At 46.5% G+C, this 15,683-nt stretch overlaps 1 protein-coding gene across 1 annotated transcript; it reads right to left on the bottom strand.

The window, feature by feature from the left end:
* Nucleotides 1-2,680: 2,680 nt before the first annotated feature.
* On the bottom strand, nt 2,681-10,648 carry LOC131583408 (G-protein coupled receptor 83-like). Its single transcript, XM_058847445.1, has 4 exons — nt 9,760-10,648; nt 8,029-8,154; nt 6,295-6,428; nt 2,681-5,789 (listed from the first exon to the last, which is right to left on the bottom strand). The coding sequence occupies exons 1-4, from the start codon at nt 10,174-10,176 to the stop codon at nt 5,165-5,167; spliced, it is 1,302 nt and encodes a 433-aa protein (XP_058703428.1). The 5' UTR covers nt 10,177-10,648; the 3' UTR covers nt 2,681-5,164.
* Nucleotides 10,649-15,683: the final 5,035 nt, after the last annotated feature.

The raw sequence follows: 15,683 nt of genomic DNA, 5'->3' as shown, positions 1-15,683 counted from the left end.
CTCGCCGCCGTTCCCGATCTCCCGGTGCCCTCTCCCGGCTCTCGCCGCCGTTCCCGATCTCCCGGAGCCCTCTCCCGGCTCTCGCTGCCATTCCCGATCTCCCGGTGCCCTCTCCCGGCTCTCGCCGCCGTTCCCACTCCCCGATGCCCTCTCCCGGGTCACTCTCTCCATTTAACTAGGCTGTTGTGGCGCTTCCCGGTGGCCCTCGGACAGCACCGGTCATTAGACACGGGCAGCTCAGCTCTGGGCTCCCCGGGACCGCTTGAGCCGGTGAGACCCGTGTGTATTTTCCTGCTTGTTGAACTCAAGGTTTCCTCGGCACAGGAGCAGCCGAGCGAGCTGGAATGGGCAGGGTGAACCCCGCAGGATACAGCCCGGTTACGGCGTGTTTGAGCGGGCAGAGGTGGGGGCACTTTCTCCTGTGAGAAGTCGGTTCCACACCTCACATTCTGGAACATAGCAAAGCAAACCTCCAGGAGAAATGAAGCACTGGAGACATCAATCCCTGCATTTCACAGACAGGCAGAGGTGAAACAGCTGAGCCAGCACAGGTGTATAAAGTACCTGTACAAAGCCCTGTTGGCAATGCAGATCTTTTATAGAATCACAAGACCTTCGGCAATGACAGGACCTGAGTGTGACACATTCCAGCTGAAAAATACTCTGCTCTTTCAGGCCTTTGGATTTACAGTGGGTGAGAGATGGGACAGGACACAGCCTGTGTCATGTGCCACCCTCTGGGTCCTCAGCCTTCCCAAAAGCCACCAGCAGCTTGGTCCCCTCCAGGCTCCATCCTGCTCCTGCAGTGCCCCTGTGCTTGAAGCCTCTCTCCCATCTCCTTGTGGCAGTCATTCACCCCCATCCCCTTGCCCACACATGTCCTGGCAGGACACTTCACACCAGGTCTCTGTGTGGTGAATGTCAATACAAACCCCATTTACTCTTGTCCGCATAGTGACAGAAAAATATTAAAAATGAAAACGAAATCAGGGTTATTTAAGGGTCAGCACAAATACCACAGATGAAGATTTTCTGCTAAGAAAGCTGAGTTTTGTCCTTCTATGAAAAAAAGAGTGGCTTCTCATTTTGATGTGTAGGAAACCAGGCCCATTCTTCTTTACATGAGGTACTGGTCTCTGTGCAAACAAAAGCACTGTGTGAGTTAACACTTCTCTTGTATGGAAAAATCATCAAGAAGAAGCAATTCCTGTACCTGAGTCAGGGATCAAAATTTTTAAAAATGGCCAAAGTCCACAGCAGAGTGAAGTGTCAGACCAAGTAACTTGGTTTTTCCAGCTTAATAGTTATTCAGTTAGCTAATAATTACTTCACTGGCAGGCTTAACTGCTGCCCAATGAGCACTGGACTCTTTGACAATAGCAACAATCCCAAACTGAGTATCACTTCAGGGGACCCCTCTAGTGTGTTCAACACTGTGTGTTGGGGAGCAGAGCACCCTATGAGCAAACCCTCAGGTGTCTTCTTACCACAGTTAAATCCAACGCAAGAGGAGCCCTCCATGGAGGGATGTCTTTCCCATTCCTCTGGCTCACACATTCCTATTCCTACATCTCCCCATTTTTCAAATTAAAGCCATTTGGTCTGGATTTGGAGGGTACTACAGTGTTTTGGGCAATGTTGAAGTGAAACCAGTTAACAGCTTCCATTTTAATCACTCATAAGTGACTCAAAAAGCCTGTGAGCTCTCTGTGGACCTGCACAAAGCTCATCAGGGCTGGTTAAATGATTCACAGCTGCAGGTTCATTATTCTGCTTGGAAAGTTTCTTCAAAAGGAGAGATAAGAAGCAGCTCTTCAGAGAGGGCAATAAAATATTCTCTTTTGGTAAAGGCACCTGATTTTAACACTTTGAATGCTAAAGGGTAATTTTAATGTAGCTCTGTATTTGGCATATTGCTAGTTTTCAGTAGATGTGTAGCTGGAAATTGATGTAACATTTTTGGTGAAGTTGCCTGTGCCCTTGCTGCCCTACTTGCAGCATTGCCCAATGAGCCTGGGTCTGTCACAGTCATAGTGTACGTGTTGTTACTGAACAGCCCCTCCCGAACAAATCTGACTTTGATGACCACTTTTCACGTGTGGCAGAGCTGCAGCAGACTTGCTGTGCACAGTTCCTGCCCTGTTTGTTTGCAGTCAGGTGAGGGACAGCACAAGTTCCCCAGCAAGAGGAAGGGAGCTGGGGTATGGCTGCGCATCCCAGCAGGAGCACCAGGAGAAATGCACAAGGAATTGATCAGGCTGTGCTTTCCTTCATGGAAGCGTTTATTGGAGAATAACAATTAAATTCAAGGAGACCTCTAAGTATCCCATGCTCCTGCCTAAACCAAGGTGCCAGGCAAAAAGTGCTGCTGGGACCAGCTATTGAGTGCACAAGCTGCAGGGAAGCACATGACAATGAAACAGTATTTGCAGTCAGGGCACATCCATGGCTGACTCCCCACCTGGGTAACCACAGCACTTCTTTGTGCAAAGGGCTTTTCATGCTGAAAGAAGTCAAAGCACATGGAGACAAAAGCTTTGGTCATGAAGCAGTCTATGCTTTCTTGCTAATCCTCTTGTAAGAGGGAATATCATCTCCTTTTCATAACTCCAAAGTTACACAAAACCCAGGGGAGAGAGAGGGTACTGAACCAGTATTTTATTTGACTGTTAGCCCCCAAAGAACATTGGTGGATCAAATCTTACTAAATTACAACCACAGAGATGTTTTAACAGAGCGCATATTAAAGCAAGAGCATCCAGTGAGAGGTTGTGTGTAATCAGGAAGAAGTTTGCCAGACTTTTACAAAAACAATCACCTCAAATAAACAATGTTTGTTAAGGCAGCTCAACATTGCCAGACTGCAGGCTCCTAGTGAGGAAAGCGCTGCTGCGCAAGGATCAGCATGGGATGTGCTGTGAGGAAACAATGTCAGCTTTTCATCTGGGAGCAAACTGTCCCTTGGAGAGCGGTTGCCAGGTGAGGGATGTCTGCCTGCTGCCATGGTCAGACAGGCAGCCTGTGAGTTTGACCTTGGTCTGCACCATCCGTCCATTCACACGAGGCTGAGGGATGCTGAGCCAGAATGCTGAAGGATGTGAGGCAAAACCAGATTCATTTAGCCCAGAGTAAGGAGTTTGACAGTTCTCTGGGAGTGAGTTGGGAAATACATGCAAACGGCGTTATTTAATCTCATTGATTTTTTCAATGTAAAGAGAAGAGCATTTGAATGAGAATAAGTTTTATTAAGTTACAGTAACAATGTTTGTTTGCGTTTGTGATTGGTTTGTTTTTTTAAGAAGAGACATCTTGTTTTTAGAAACCTCCAGACAGTAATAGTAGGGAAATGCCATTTTCAGTGTCATGGATTCCCAGTTTTCCAGACAGTAAAACAGCCAGCTTAGGAGTAATGTCTGGTTTATGCTGTAATTTACTTGTAACACAGAATTAAAGGTTTTGGTACTGCCTCTGTGGTGCCAGCTCCAGGGAGGACTCCACTCCAGTGGAACCAAATTGAAGGCTCACCTGGTCAGAGCTGATACCTGAGCCTTGAGTATTTGCCCTCTGAAGAGATGTTTCTAATTCCATTTCCCCCCCCATAGCATATCCTCTGCAGAGTATTTCCTGCAGATGTGAAGGAAAAGAGATCACTGTGCCTCAAATGGGAGCACAGACCCAAAGCCTTGGTACTGTCAATGCCACTGGAATTGCAGTGTCCCAAGCCATGCCACGCCCCTGCCCCTGTCCATGTCCCAAATGCTGTTGTCCTCCTTCTTCCCACAATAACTTAGGAAAAAGCAAGATTAGTGTTGCTCTTACTCTTTCTTCCCCCTCACAGTTTCTTTTTGAAGTACAAGTACATTCTCCAGTCACATATTTTTGTACCCATCAAAGCATCTTGATTTGCAAATTTAAGCAGCCTTTCACACAGGTCTGCAGCTGTGACAGGCTGCCAGTCTGGGTGGAAATGCTCAGCTATAGAGGTGTAATTTAGAGTATTTTGCACAGGAAGACCGAAGCTAAGTTCCTTTTAACTGTCTTTTGAAGCTCAACCCTTTACCATCACAAAGGCTGAGCTGGTACAGAATGGACATAAAGAAACTGGTTATCCTTTCTGAGAAAGAGGAAAACACAACTTTGGTGGCTTTTCATAGCCATAGGCTGAAGTTGGCCGTGTGCTCCCACTGGGTATCTCTCACTAGTGACCTAAACCCAGCTCTGAAATGTGGTGGCTGCCTCTGCTGTGAGCCCCCAGAACAGCAGCTGCTGGTGCCAGCTGCCAGGCACACACATCCCAGGAGTCCAGTTATCTCTTGAATTCCAGAGGCACCATTTGGACCAGGAGCAGCACTGCTGGTGCACCCTGCCACCAGCGATGTAACTGGAACACAAGGATCTGTGTTTGAGGAGAACACTGTGGCACAGTGTCTGGTGTTCAGTTTAACTGAGCAGGGAATACATGACTGTTTACATGTTACAGGTTAAACTTCTTCCATCTCCTGCCTTTTGGGTTGAAAACCTTCAGGACTGGTTTGTTCCATTGTGATGGAACCAACACAATGCTGGTTCCATCTGAGACAAAGGCAGAACCCCCAGTTCCATAGTTGTTGAAAGGTTGCTGCTGCCCACAGGATAACTACAGGACAGGGAGACAGGCTGACCCAGTGGGGAAGGACTGCCAGGCTGGCAGGGAAGCCACAAAGAACACAGTTCTTGAGGACTGGTAAAAAATAATATTATTGAAAGTAAAAATAATTTAGATTTTATGCCAAAGAAATCTCAATTCACAAAGTTAAAACCCTAACAGCTTTGCATCAAGCCACAGTGGGCAGCTGGTGTGTGTATAACCAGTGTAGCTTCCCCATGTGTGCTTAGATGATGAAAGGCTTCATGTGCTGTTAAATAATTCTTTTCATTTTTGCTGACTGTTCCAATGAAAAAAATCACTTAAAACCCCTCATTCTGGAGCCCACAAGTGGGCAATTCATCCACAGAGAATTTTGATACCTGAGAGAACAAGGTCCTGAATGACCCTGTCAAAGGCAGAAGTTTGCATGCTGTGGGCAGAAGGTTGACTTGATGGTCTCCAGAGGCTTTTCCAAACCCATTTTCCCCATGATTTTGCAATCCCTATGTGATGCTTCCCATCTGTCAGATGAAGGCTTCAGCTTTCTGCCACAATCGGCTGCACGCTGGATATGTCTGTCCTTGCAGAGTTCCTCTGGGAGGGTGTCTGTGCCTTCTGGCACGTGCTGCTTCTTTTGCACGGGCAGTTCTCAGCCTTGGCATGCCGGAAGAGTGGGGAGATGGGCTGCAGAGCGTGGCCCTGAGCCGTGCTCCTGCGCTGGCACACACACAGCAGGGAGCGGAGCTCTGTGCGGAAGCTCTCGTTCAGCCAGCAGTAGATGAAGGGGTTGTAGCAGGTGCTGCTCATGGCAAACCAGTGGAAAGCAAAGTACAGAGCATTGCTGCTGTGGATGGCCCTGCAGGAGATCAGCACCACGTAGCAGTTCAGGGGAAACCAGCAGACGGCAAACACAACCACCACCACCACCAGCATCTTCAGCGTCATCTTCTTCTTCCGCTGATGGGCATAGTATTGCTCCATGGTGAGGTCCCCAATGGCATTCCTCAGCCAGAGCTTTTTGGCCACTATGGTGTATGTGATGGAGATCACAAGCAAGGGCAGAACATACAAGAGAACAAATGTAGTCAGGTCCAAATACTTCCAGAAAAGGTCAGCAGGAGGAGGGAAGCTGGGGAGGCAGACCATTCGGATGGTTCTGTTTCTGAAGATCAAAGAGAAAGAGCTCTCAATTCCACTGCCAGCTGCACATGACTGAGGACAAACACCTCAGACATTCAGGCAAGTTTCAGTACAGGTAGCAGACCTCATTTGGTGTCATGGGCAGGTGCCACTTTGAATGGAAAATTTTACTCTAGGTTTGACTTTTGGCTCCAATAAAGGTTATCTTAAACACATCCCCAGGAAAATAAAGAAATCATCCATATTGACATCTGTGTCCTCTGCTGACAAGGAGTCCCTCTCCCCTGTGCCTGCCCCAAATGACATGGTTGAACCTCTGAGCCCAAAACAACTAATGAACCAGCCTGGAAACAATTCCATTGATTGGCATTGTCCCTGTGTGACAGACACAGCACCCATGTGAAGGGAATAAAAACTTCTCTGTTTCACCACCCTTTCTGCTCTAATAACATGGATGGAAGGGTGTGGCCTTGGCTTCTCTGGGGCTTTGCAGATGTCATACAACAAAAAATATGTAAATGTCTTACCCAATATAAAACCTTGTCAGAGTCTGATAAATGGCGTGAGGCAGCGAGAAGCAGCTGGCCATAACCCAGATGACGATGATGCAAATCCCTCCTTTCACCATGGACATACGTGGCTTGAGAGGGTGCATGATCACCTGCAGACAACAACGACTCCTGAGGACTTACAGCATCTTGGTCACTCTTTGAGCCCCATGTTGCATGTGACATGTAGCATCAGCTCCACATGTCTTCAGTGTTAAAAGGCAGAGACTTGCTTTACAGGACTTCAGGGAGCACAAGGGCTGGGAAATGCACGGATTTGTGCACATATTGGGTGTTTCTGCTGGCCTAGAGCCTGAGCAGAAAAACACATTCTGTGTGACACATCAGCAAGACTTCAGAGACCACGGTGGTGAGATCTCTGTTGAGCTATACACACTCTGGAGGATTACCCTAGGCAATGAAACAATAATTAAAAATAGACCTATTGTCTCATCCAGATGATCACTTGGCTGATGAAGTCTTTGGTATTTTATGCATGTTTTTTCTAGTCCCATTGTAAATACCTACTTAATCAAGTTAACTCCCCCGGAGTATCTGTCTGCTGTGGTACTTCTCAAGATTAGCAATATTTTTAGAGGCAAGTGCTGGTTTCTCTTTTGTCTGGGACAGACCCTCACTTGTCTTTATCTCCTGGGGCCATACTAGTTCATTGCAGCTCTGAGGAACCCACTCCACTCAATTTAAAGGCATGAATTGTTTGGCCTTAATTAAACAAACAGTTCTTGATATCTAGCCGTGCCTCGCAATCAACCCAGAATCTACTGATTAAAATGCATCACTGTCAAAGTGCTTTGATTTCAGGAGCTGTAATATTGCACATGAAGTGGGCAGACTGTAAAACCCTTTGTGGTAAAAAGAACAGAAGTGGCTGATCTATGCTCCAGCAGTCCCTAAGATTCTCTGACACCAGATGGAGCCAGTTCTTGCTCTCAATTTCATCCAGCCACGGCATTTATCATGTGAAGTTGCTTTTCCGTAGCAACTGTTTCAGTGACTCCAGCACTGTAAGAAATCCAGTCTGCCTGAGAGCTCACTTTGCTGGATCTGGCCACTCAGCACTCATCAGCTAAAGAAGAAATTATAAACTCTCTTAAAGAAACCCTTCAGTCTGTACTCATTGCTTGACCTGAAAGGTTTTCCTAGTTGGTAAGTATCAGGGCTGGAGGAGAAGGAGGGAATTTCGTACCTTGAACTGGATGAGTTAACATAGTTCTTCCTGCTTCCAGCCTTAGGCAAGGAATGGGGCAAATGTCAGAACAAACAGACTCTCATAAATTGTGGAGAGAATGTGTGGGCTGGCTGATGTTTGAATTCAGCACTAATCCTCACCCTGCTGGCAGAGCTGTGCTCTGAGGCAGGGCTGAGGAGGGCAGGGAGTCCACGAGCCCACTGGCCCAGGCAGAGCAGGGTTGGACCAGGCTGTCTGGCACCAATCTCCTGAGGATTTCAGTATCTCCAAGGACAGAGACTCCCACTAACCACATCCTCTCTGGATAGCCTGTTGCAGTATTTCATCACCCTCACTAAAAAATATGTGTGTTTTGTCACTGCCATGAAAGCTGGAGTTCTCCCCTCTGTTCCCTGAGCCTCTAGACAGTGCAGGTTCCCAGGTACTGGGATTTGAGAAGGAAAAAAACTATGTATTTAGCACATTATTTTCTAGCAAACATAGGGGCAATGTCTTCAACATACCTGGTGTCGGTCCAGTGCAATGGCAGCAAGGGTCAGCACAGACACGTGGACAGAGCAGTACTGAACAAACCGGCTGATGTGACACATCAGCTTTCCAAAAACCCAGGTGCTGCTCACAAACCTCACCTGAAGAAAAGACAACATCAGATTAAGAGGAGCAGTACCTGAAGAGAAGCAAACTGGCAAAAGGTGTACAGTACAGAATAAATGCTTTAATACAGCTTCCTGAGGCTTTGGAGGTGCTTTATCCTCAGTTTTTCCTTGAGAAACAGTGACTGTGCAAGAGAGGTCTCAAACTGAGGTGAGATTTACTGCACTGTGCAAACCAATGGCTTGAGCAGTGCTCTGTGTATGTTGTGTACATTTGTACATTTAACATGGCCCTTCTGGAATACATAAAGAAATCTTAGCTCTGCTCCTCAGCGTGGCTCTGCAAGGGATACTGGGTTCCTCCCAGAAAACATTATTGCTTTGGACATGTGGATGCTGAAAGCCGCATTGTCTCCAAACTTAGTGAGAGAAATCTGGAATCCATCACCTGTTCCCAGAGAGGTGTAACTGATGATGGCATCTCTGCAGAGAAGAATGTGCCAAATTGCCTCATTCACTTATTATTCCTGACTGTGTAATATTAAGTACAAATTAATGTCACTCATTTTTCTGCAGATGAAGCTAATTTGAAGTAAAGTATATTTACTACAAAGCATCTGTCCACAGAAAATTAGTCAAGACTAGCTAATCTGTTTTCAATTAATCTAATTAATTTCCCTGTAGGGGCAACTCTTGCAGTGCTGACTTTCACTGAACTGGAGCAGTGTGTTGGATCTCTGGAGCTGGTGCAAAGCTTGCTCCTGAGAGAGCAGATAGAAATTTAATTACACGTGCCTTGTGTGTGGCTGTTGGTGTGCGAACACACAAGAGGGCACCAGGCTCTCCCTGAACAAATTATGGATGCAAATCCCATCAGAGCAAGGCAAAGAAATCCCACCAAAGAAACAGCATCAGTTCAGGAAAGGGTGAATTCAAATAGCTAATTCAAGACCTGCTTTTGGAAGGCAGAAGAGCACTCTGGGCAGGGATGAAGCAGGAGCATTTTGAACAGGAATGCTAGGTCAAATCCAGGAGCAGAGTCCTGTTTATATGGCATTTATAGTCTGTGACAGTGGGGCAAGAGATTGATCTTTAATTTTTCCCACCTCATACATTTAATGTTCTTTTGTATAATATATATATTTTAGTCACTGAAAATGAGAAAGGACTGTTAGTCCCAGGAAGCACCGTCTGTAGTGGCCGAGGGAGGGACATGCCACTGACACTGTTCAGTGCAGCCTGAGCACTTCCCTGAGTTGTTGCACAGGGACTGACTTGGTTCATGTTGTTTCCATAGGAAACCAGCCCTTAGCTGTATTTTCTCGTGTCAAACTTGTCCCCACTTCCTTCCCCATCTACAGGCAGAAAGGGCTCCCAGATCTGTGCCTTGCCCAGAGAGATGGAAAGCTGCATCAGAGTGACCGCTGCAATGGACTGCGAGGTGAGGGCATGAGCCCCCAGCTCCGCTTGCTCAGGGGGTGTTTGGGATGGGGGCTGTGACTGCACCCTCTGCAGAAGGCAAAAGGGGAAGGGGGGCAAAAGTTAACTCTGGATACCAGCCTGATCCCAGCCCATTCCATCCTAGTGCACACAGCTGACAGCACACACAGACACCAGCAGGCACGGCAGGACAGGGCTCACCAGTGTGAAGGGGGTGTTCAGGGTGGTGATCATCACGTCAGCAACGGCCAGATTTACGATGAAAAGGTTGGTGGCAGAGTGCATCCTCTTGTTCTTGATGACCACGTGGCACACCAGGATGTTGCCGAAGAGAGAGATGCAGATGATCACAGAGTAGGCGACAATCAGCAGCGCCTTCACTGTCCGGCTCTGGGACTCGCCCTCATACTTGGCTCCGCTATCAAAGTCCCCCAGGTCCTCCAGGTTCAAGTCACTGTGGAAGAAGGACTGGTTAGGGAAGCCGTACAGTGCAGAGAAGAAGTCGGTCACGTTGTGGTTCTCTGCTCTCCAGAAGGGCTTGGGCATGTACTGCAGGGGGAACCAGGTGTGCTGTCTCATGGCTGGGGCAGCAGAGCCCTGGTCCAGCCACAAGCTCATCAGCGCCTTCTGCCAGCTCAGTTGCTAAAGACAGTGGTTGCAGGAGGGAATACACACACTTGCATTTTAAAAATCTGCCCCATGGCTGCAAACTAGAGAAAAGAGTTGATAAATGGATCCTTCTGCCTGTGCTGGGCACACATCAGCTTCACCTCAGAGGATCCCTGTCGGCTGTCCTTGTTAAGTCCCATATGTCCCCCACAGAGAAGCTGATTCAGAGGCTGAAATAGCAGAAATCCCCAAATATTTTCTCTCTGCACCAAGGAAGAAATCTTAGTGAATATTTCCTTTTTGGGCACTGTTCTTCTTTGGTCTGCAACTTATCCTTGGAAATCTGCTTTACTAGTTCTCCACACAGTGCTTAATCCATCAGGTTTCTGTTTCCCAAGAGTTTTCGGAGCTTGGCAGAAACAAAAAAGCAAGGGCTGCCTTTCACTTTGCTTTTCCCCCTCCAAGTATCTCTGGCTACTCAGTGAAGCAGCTTTGCTCAGCAGCAGAGTGGTCCCTGTGTTCCCTGTGATATACACAGCTGCCAGATGACACACTGCACAGGAAGGAGCCAATGGCAGATCTCTTCCCAGTTTTTCCTGAGGTGTATCACAACCCACACGTCAGCAACAGCACAGCCTGACGTGCAGATCCAGAGAGCAGCAAACACAGATGAAGGGTGATGTGTTATGATCTCCTCTGTCTGCTCTGCTCTTCTCTGGACACCCAGCACAGCAGCTGCATGGGGGTGAAACATCTTCACTGCTTTGTGGCATCCCTCGTTCTCTTCATCCCAGAGTTTTAGCAGAGAACATCTGAGGGCCTTGTGCTTGGTCCCAGCCCCTTCCTGCTCACATGTGGTGCAGAGGATAGAGTGAAGAGTGAAATGCAATCTGACAATGAGAGCAGCAGCCCAGCATGCACAGGGGGCACCCAGGATGGTCGGCTGTACTCCACATCCTGGCTGGGCTGGGGTGTGCACTCAGCCCTGGGGTGTTCAGGCATCTGCTGGCATCTCTGCAGCAGCCTGGCAAAGGCTGCAGGAACACACAGGGCTCCATCCCTGGGCTCCTTTGCCCTGTTCCCTGCCATTTCCCTGCAGTGCACCAGGAGGGTGAGTGGGCAGACCAGCACTGGCATGCATGAACCCAACAGCAGTGAGATGTCCTGGGTGCCAGAGGTGGGTGACTCTCATCCCATATTCCTGCAGAACAGATTTATTCTATTGCAGGTACAAACACTTCAGCAATCACATGCTGGTTTGCTGCAGTTATTATTCACTTGTAAACATTATGAGCTGCTCAAAGCAGGCTTTGGGATTCATAATGCGTTGGTGCTGGCTCCTCTCAGTCAGAAAGACAAAGCAAGGCAGAAATGTACTTTTGCCAACTCATCCAGGTGAGCTGTGCCACCTTTTGTTTCTGTACAAGATTTTTGCCTTTCACATGTTGACACTATTTGAGACACAAATTCTTGGAAATTTTCTTTTTTGTGAGATTATTTAGCATTTTCCTTGTTAGTGCTCTTTTGAAAGGAAATGTCAGATTGCTGAAATGTCAGTTGAGATTCATATCCACCTTCTGAACAGATCTAATGTGGTCTAACATAATCTCATCAACAGATCAATGTTGATGAGGGCCAGAGAAATCAGAACTATACTATAAAAATTCAGATCCTTGGGAATGTTAAAACAGCACATTTCAAGCATTTTCACAGGTCATTGCCATGGTTCATCACCTCTGCTCATGGAGGCCAAGGGGGCTGTTTGGAACAAGTCCCTGAGCTCGGTGGGTTCATGGAATCTTTCCTGTACTTCTCTCCAGGGACTTTTTCCTTCCTGACAGAGAGAAGTGAGAGAATTCAGCAGTCATGCTCATTGTACAGCATGTAAAAGCATTCAGGGTCGAGGCTGCTTGCACTTGCAACTGAATTTAAGCTAATATTAAGGAAATGAGCTCTAAAGACATGATTCATCTCCATTACTGGGCAGAATTTAATGATGAGGCAGATCATAATAGCGATGGAGATTTTCTCCCCAGGCTGTTACTATAAGCTCAGTGGGTACATGCATTCAAATACTTGGCCCTGTCTGCTCCCATGAAGATGTACAGAAAATACTTTCATGACTGGAGTATTGAGCTCAAAAACTGAATAAAATTGTCCCCACAGGTCCCTGCAGATTGTTATATTTCATATTTATGAGGTATATAAAGACTTCACAAGAGGGCAGACAAGAAATCCTGCAAACTAGAGACCACAGTGTTAAAACTTTTCCTAATGCAGATATTCCCATCATGCTCCAACTGTGCATTTTTTGGCTTCTTGGTCTTCTCCATCCATCCTTCCCCAAGCTCCATGCCTGATGCTGAGTGCAGGCTTCCCACATAATCAGCAAAGGAGGTGAGAGCTACTGGAGACAAAGTGCTACTCTGCTTTGGGTCTGCACAGAGCTGATGTCCCGAGCACTCACCAAGAAAGCGTCCAGCCTTTGAGAGAATCCCCGCTCCTACCAGCTGGGAGCTGTGCCACATGAAGCAGGGAGCACATGGATCCTGGCAAAGCCTAAACCAAGGCCTGCTGGTGCAATAATGAGATTCCTGGATTGAAAAATAAAGTGTCTCTGCTCTGCCATTCAGACCTGAAAGCAGTTGGAGGCAGACAGGAAGTTTTAGTGCCCAAGCCTCGTCCAAAGGGAGAAAATTCGACAGCTGAAATTGTCAAGTCCAAACAAGGAAAATTTAATTCAATGTGTCTGTTGCACCATGCAGCTTCTTGCAAGATTTCTCCACCCTAGAGAATTTCACAGTTTATCCTTTTCTATGTTAAATATAAATTTGTTAAATAACAGAAACAAGAATGACTATATACCAGCCCCTGAAGTTTTATTTCTCTCAAAATGTATGTTAGAAGTGAGTCTGGACAATACTCATAAATCATGAATGTCAGCTCTGACTTTTTTCGTATTTGCTTTAGTGCACTTAGGACACTGTACTCCTCTTCATTTGCAATGACTAGTCCTGCTTTTGTGACTCAGAAAACATGGGATGAGCAGGCACAGGCATTTTCCAGGATATTTCATGGACTTCATCATAAGACTTAATAAATAAACCACATTCGGTAGTAACAGAGTGAATACCCCAGTAATACATTAAATAAAGCAGTTCTGTAATTCAGACAGGTGCTAACCATTCAGAACCACACTATGCACGATGCCTTTCTGTACAAGAGAGCCAAGGTTTGGCTCCTGGAGAGGGAAAAATCCTCTCAGCCCACAGCAACACGAGGGTCACCTCTGTGTTCCTCCATCCCACTCACATCATTCACTGCATGCTCCCTCTTGATATATGAGAGCCATTATAGCTATAATCCAGCTTTTACAAAGCTTTTTCACATTTTCACTTCCTGAGGGCAGAATTTTAGGCAAAATCATAACATTTACCACTCTCAATATGGTAAATTTACCAGTCTCAATGGCTTTTGTTTTTTTCCCCTGAGAAAAATCCCTCTTTGTGGGGAAAAATTTGGAAGGAAAGTGCTGGGCACAAATTGTCTCTGCCAGTTACTCAATTACATCCTCTTGAAAGAGTATTTGAGCTTTTATTCTCAGAGCTTTCTTGGAGGCAGTGTAATTGGATTCTCATGCTTCAGACTGACGGAAGGAACAAACAATGCAGGACATGTGTGGGATACCAGGGTGCTGATGCTTGACTTAGGAGCTGGAAATTACTTCTTCAAATACGCTAGAGCAGCCTTTCTGCAGTGAAGCCTGACATCTAAATTCTTCACAGTGAACTGGAACACTGGGGAGGAGCTGCCTGGCCTTGGATCCAACTGCTGTGCTGTAATGAACCACGTCCTTTCCTAGAGAGCAGCCTGGGTGAGCTGATTGTCCCTCACCTGGCGAGGAAGAACTCCCCAGAGCCTGAGGAAGAGTCAGCTCCAGGCCATTGCCTTTATGAAGCTCGATACAATGTACCTGACAAGTTTACCGTGACTTCTCTACTGTACCTGCAATTATTTCTAATTCCATGTGCCAGAGACACAGCAGGGACCAGCTGTAGCACACACAGCAAACAGCTTGAGGAGGGTAGAGGCATGTTGTTCTCAGCTGAAAGGACAAAGTTTTATTCTAAAATTTCAGGTTATTCCCTATGACTGCCAAATGGCTGTAAATTAAGGCCAAGGGAGTCTCTATTGGCTCAGGACATGGAATTTGACATGCACCAATCCAGAAGATTGGCTCTTGGCAAAGAAGGCTCAGCAGATACAGAGGAGACAGGACACCCAGGGAGTTGGCATGGCAACTCTCACTCATGTCCCTCAGGAGATGGAATGAGCACTGCCAGGTTCCAGCAATATCGGGAGTTTTTCACTTTCTAGAGGTTTCAACACCAGGAGAAAAAGCCAGATGGGTTTTTCCAGAGCCAGGTGACATTGGCAAAGGAAGGCAAGTTGCTCTGGAAGCCTCTGTCAAGCCTTTTTTCCTTTGTTTGAAGAGTACTCCTCTGAATGGATGGAGTAGACCAAAAACTACTTTGAAGTTTCAAAAAATGACAAAAAAAAATCCCCAGTCTGACTTTGCTAGCAGCTACAATGTTCAGACAGGAATCAAGAGCCAGGGTTCTTGAATAAGTGATGCAGAAGATAAAATATGATTTGAAAAGAAACATTTCTGAAGACAGGGATACCATGAGCCCTGAACACACAGTTCCAAAACCCACCCATGAACAGCAGATTTCTTTTTCAGAAAATGACTGAAGAATGGGTGGTGTTCTGCAGGTTGTATTCTGAAAATGCTGTTTTTTCACTGAAAATCTGAATCAAAGTCAGGACATAAATGTCATCCCCAACAATCTGAAGTTTTAGCTATGGACCATCCATTTTACCCCATTCAATTAAAAAACTAATAAAAATACCTTGTTATACTTCAGAAGCAAATACATCTTTAAAATAACAAAATTTCCAACTTTAGTCTCTCAACCCAGAGTTCAGCTGCTGAGTCTGGGGTCTTGATACAGAGCTGAGGAAGCAAATGCCTTCAGGGGACGTGGCCCTGCACAGGGGTCCCTCAGGGAGGAGAGTGGTGGTAGATCAGTGGTGATGACAGTGAGAAGCAGAAAATGGCCTCATCTCAGGTGTGGGGAGGTCTGGAAGCAGCTCAGCCAAGAGATCACTCCTCACCCCCACCTGCCAGCACTCATCTACCCCACGGTGCCCTTCACATCCTTGCCAGTCTGGGCATCTCCCACTGGGATTCTTTTGCCCTTAAAGCATTCACAGCCTTTTTCAGTGCCTCTTACTCATTCTTGGATTTTGTTTTTTCTTTTTAATTTCTTCAAATATTTCAGGGGCTAAGTTTTGGAAATACTGATGACAATTCCAGCTTGGGTTAGTTTGCATTCCTAGTATGAAAAACATTTCTTGCATTCGTTCCCTTCTCTCTTTTCAACTACCCTTTATCTGACTGCTCCAGGGAAAGCAGAATTAGCCACTGCTTTGTTTTCTCTCCTTACAGCCCC

The sequence above is a fragment of the Poecile atricapillus genome, chromosome 12 (assembly GCF_030490865.1).
Source record: "Poecile atricapillus isolate bPoeAtr1 chromosome 12, bPoeAtr1.hap1, whole genome shotgun sequence".
NCBI lineage: Eukaryota > Metazoa > Chordata > Aves > Passeriformes > Paridae > Poecile > Poecile atricapillus.
The sequence above is the reverse complement of the archived record's forward strand: the minus strand, read 5'-3'. Positions and strand labels throughout refer to the sequence as shown.